The following is a 1,827-nucleotide window of genomic DNA, read 5'->3' on the forward strand; positions in this document are numbered from 1 at the left end:
TGGAGGTGGAGTTGTTACCCATTGGGCTGCTGGCCGCAAGGCTGGCATCTCCATACCACCAGCTACTCTGTGGGAAAAAGAGGAGACTTTCGACTCCAGAAAAGATTGACAGTCTCAGAAGCCCACGGGGGCAGTGGGACTCTGTCTTACATGTGGCTGAGTTGAATTCAGCCCGGTGGCAGTGAAACTGGAGAAGTTGCTTGGGAAGGGCTTCGTCTTACCCCTCCCACACCCTCCACTGGCTAGTGGAGAGAGGATGAGGCCCCGTGGCCCAGCCCCCCTGAGCTGTGGGCTCCGACAGGGCGGGGCATGGCGTCAAGGAGCGTGGCATTAAAAAGCGGAAAAGCAGAAGCACAGGATTTTCAAATCCCAGCGGACACGAGCCCCTGCACTTCCTCGCCACCGTGGCCACAGACACCTGCCTGGACCGCTGCTGAACATGAAGACCTTCTGGGGGGTGGCAGAGCATCACCTCAGGACCAGGTAGGTCTGGGAACTATGGGGTGAGGGCGCTGGGCCCCCTCCTGGGCTCCAGCATCACATTCCCTGGCTGTGGGCCCTGGGCTCAGTCTGTCCATCTGTGCAATGGGCATGATCCTAACATCCTCCAAGTTGGCATGAGCCATGCATGCACAGGGCTTGCCAGGGCTCAGCTCGGAGGGCACATTAACAAGGGCCAGCTATTCTCTTGGCTTTACCTCACCCGGGACAGCCCCAGCACCCCGGGACTGGTAACTGCTGCCTAGCTTAAACTCATTTATATTACTAGCTATTATTTCAGAAGCTACCACTCTCAATACTAATTGTCCCCTGTGTGTATGTGGGGGAGGAGGGTGACATTCAGCACCAAATTCAGATGCCTTCAAGGCGGGATAGGAACGGCGGCCGTGTGAGCCCACCAGGGGTGAGTAGGAGTGAGCAGGGAAGGAGGAGTGTGGCAAGGCGAGGCCTGGTCCCTTACTGTCTTTGCCTGTGCAGTGGGCACATGGCCAGGGCCAGCCACTCCAAGTCTCACAGCCCTCTGACCACACCGACAGTGCAGGGTTAGCTGCCTGCAGGAGCACACCCCTTCCTAGTGGGCAATAGAGACGCAGCTTGGCCACCTGTGGTGGGGACACTAACCTAGATTCCTTGGGTGGTTCCGGAGAAGTTGGACGTCAGACTTTTCATGTAACGCGTCCTTATTTTTAGAGGGGAGAAGCTGTACACACATGCACATGCACACACACATGATAGAGAGACAACAGAGAGAAGAGAGAGAGAGACAACAGAGAGAGACCATCTGGAGGCTGGATTCAGTCTGTGAGCCCCAGGTCTTGACACCTGCCCCAGTGGGCAGCAGGCCTCCTGCCCCCCTCATAGCTCCCCACTGTTCGAACCTCCCAAACCCAACCCAACGCACTGCCACCAAGTCGCCATCTCGACTCTTATATAGGGTCACATAGGGTTCAACCCAATATAGGGTTTTTGAGGCGATACATCTTTATGGGTGCAAACAGCCTCATCTTTCTTTCAAGGAGTGGCTGGTGGGCTTAAACCACTAACCAGGTTAGCAGCCCAACACATTCTAACCAACACACCACCTCTGTTTGCAGAAGGTTCCAATCAGGCCTCAGGACGCTCACGTGTCTGTTCCTTTTGGGGGGCTATCCACCCTGTCTCCCCATCTAAGAACTGGTACTTGTCCTTCCCACCTCAGCTCTAGTGCCACCTCTTCCAGGAAGCCCCCCTGTCTCTTCTAGGAAAAATCCTCCCTGTCCTCCTACAGCAAAGGGGCCCTGGTGGGGTAGTGGTTATGTGCTGGGCTGCTCACCTCAAGGTCAGTGG

The 1,827-nt window shown here is 56.1% G+C and overlaps 1 protein-coding gene across 1 annotated transcript in view; it reads left to right on the top strand.

Moving 5' to 3' along the window:
* The first annotated feature begins 439 nt into the window (after window positions 1-439).
* The window catches only part of LOC101664185 (osteoclast stimulatory transmembrane protein), an 8,552-nt gene continuing 7,164 nt past the window's right edge, over window positions 440-1,827 (top strand). The window contains exon 1 of the mRNA XM_030887098.1: window positions 440-483. Within this exon, the coding sequence (XP_030742958.1) occupies window positions 440-483 (44 nt within the window). The remainder of the gene's footprint in view (window positions 484-1,827) is intronic.

The sequence above is a fragment of the Echinops telfairi genome, unplaced genomic scaffold (genome assembly GCF_000313985.2).
Source record: "Echinops telfairi isolate 266 unplaced genomic scaffold, ASM31398v2 ScPeMD7_5592;HRSCAF=6446, whole genome shotgun sequence".
Taxonomy (NCBI): Eukaryota; Metazoa; Chordata; class Mammalia; order Afrosoricida; family Tenrecidae; genus Echinops; species Echinops telfairi.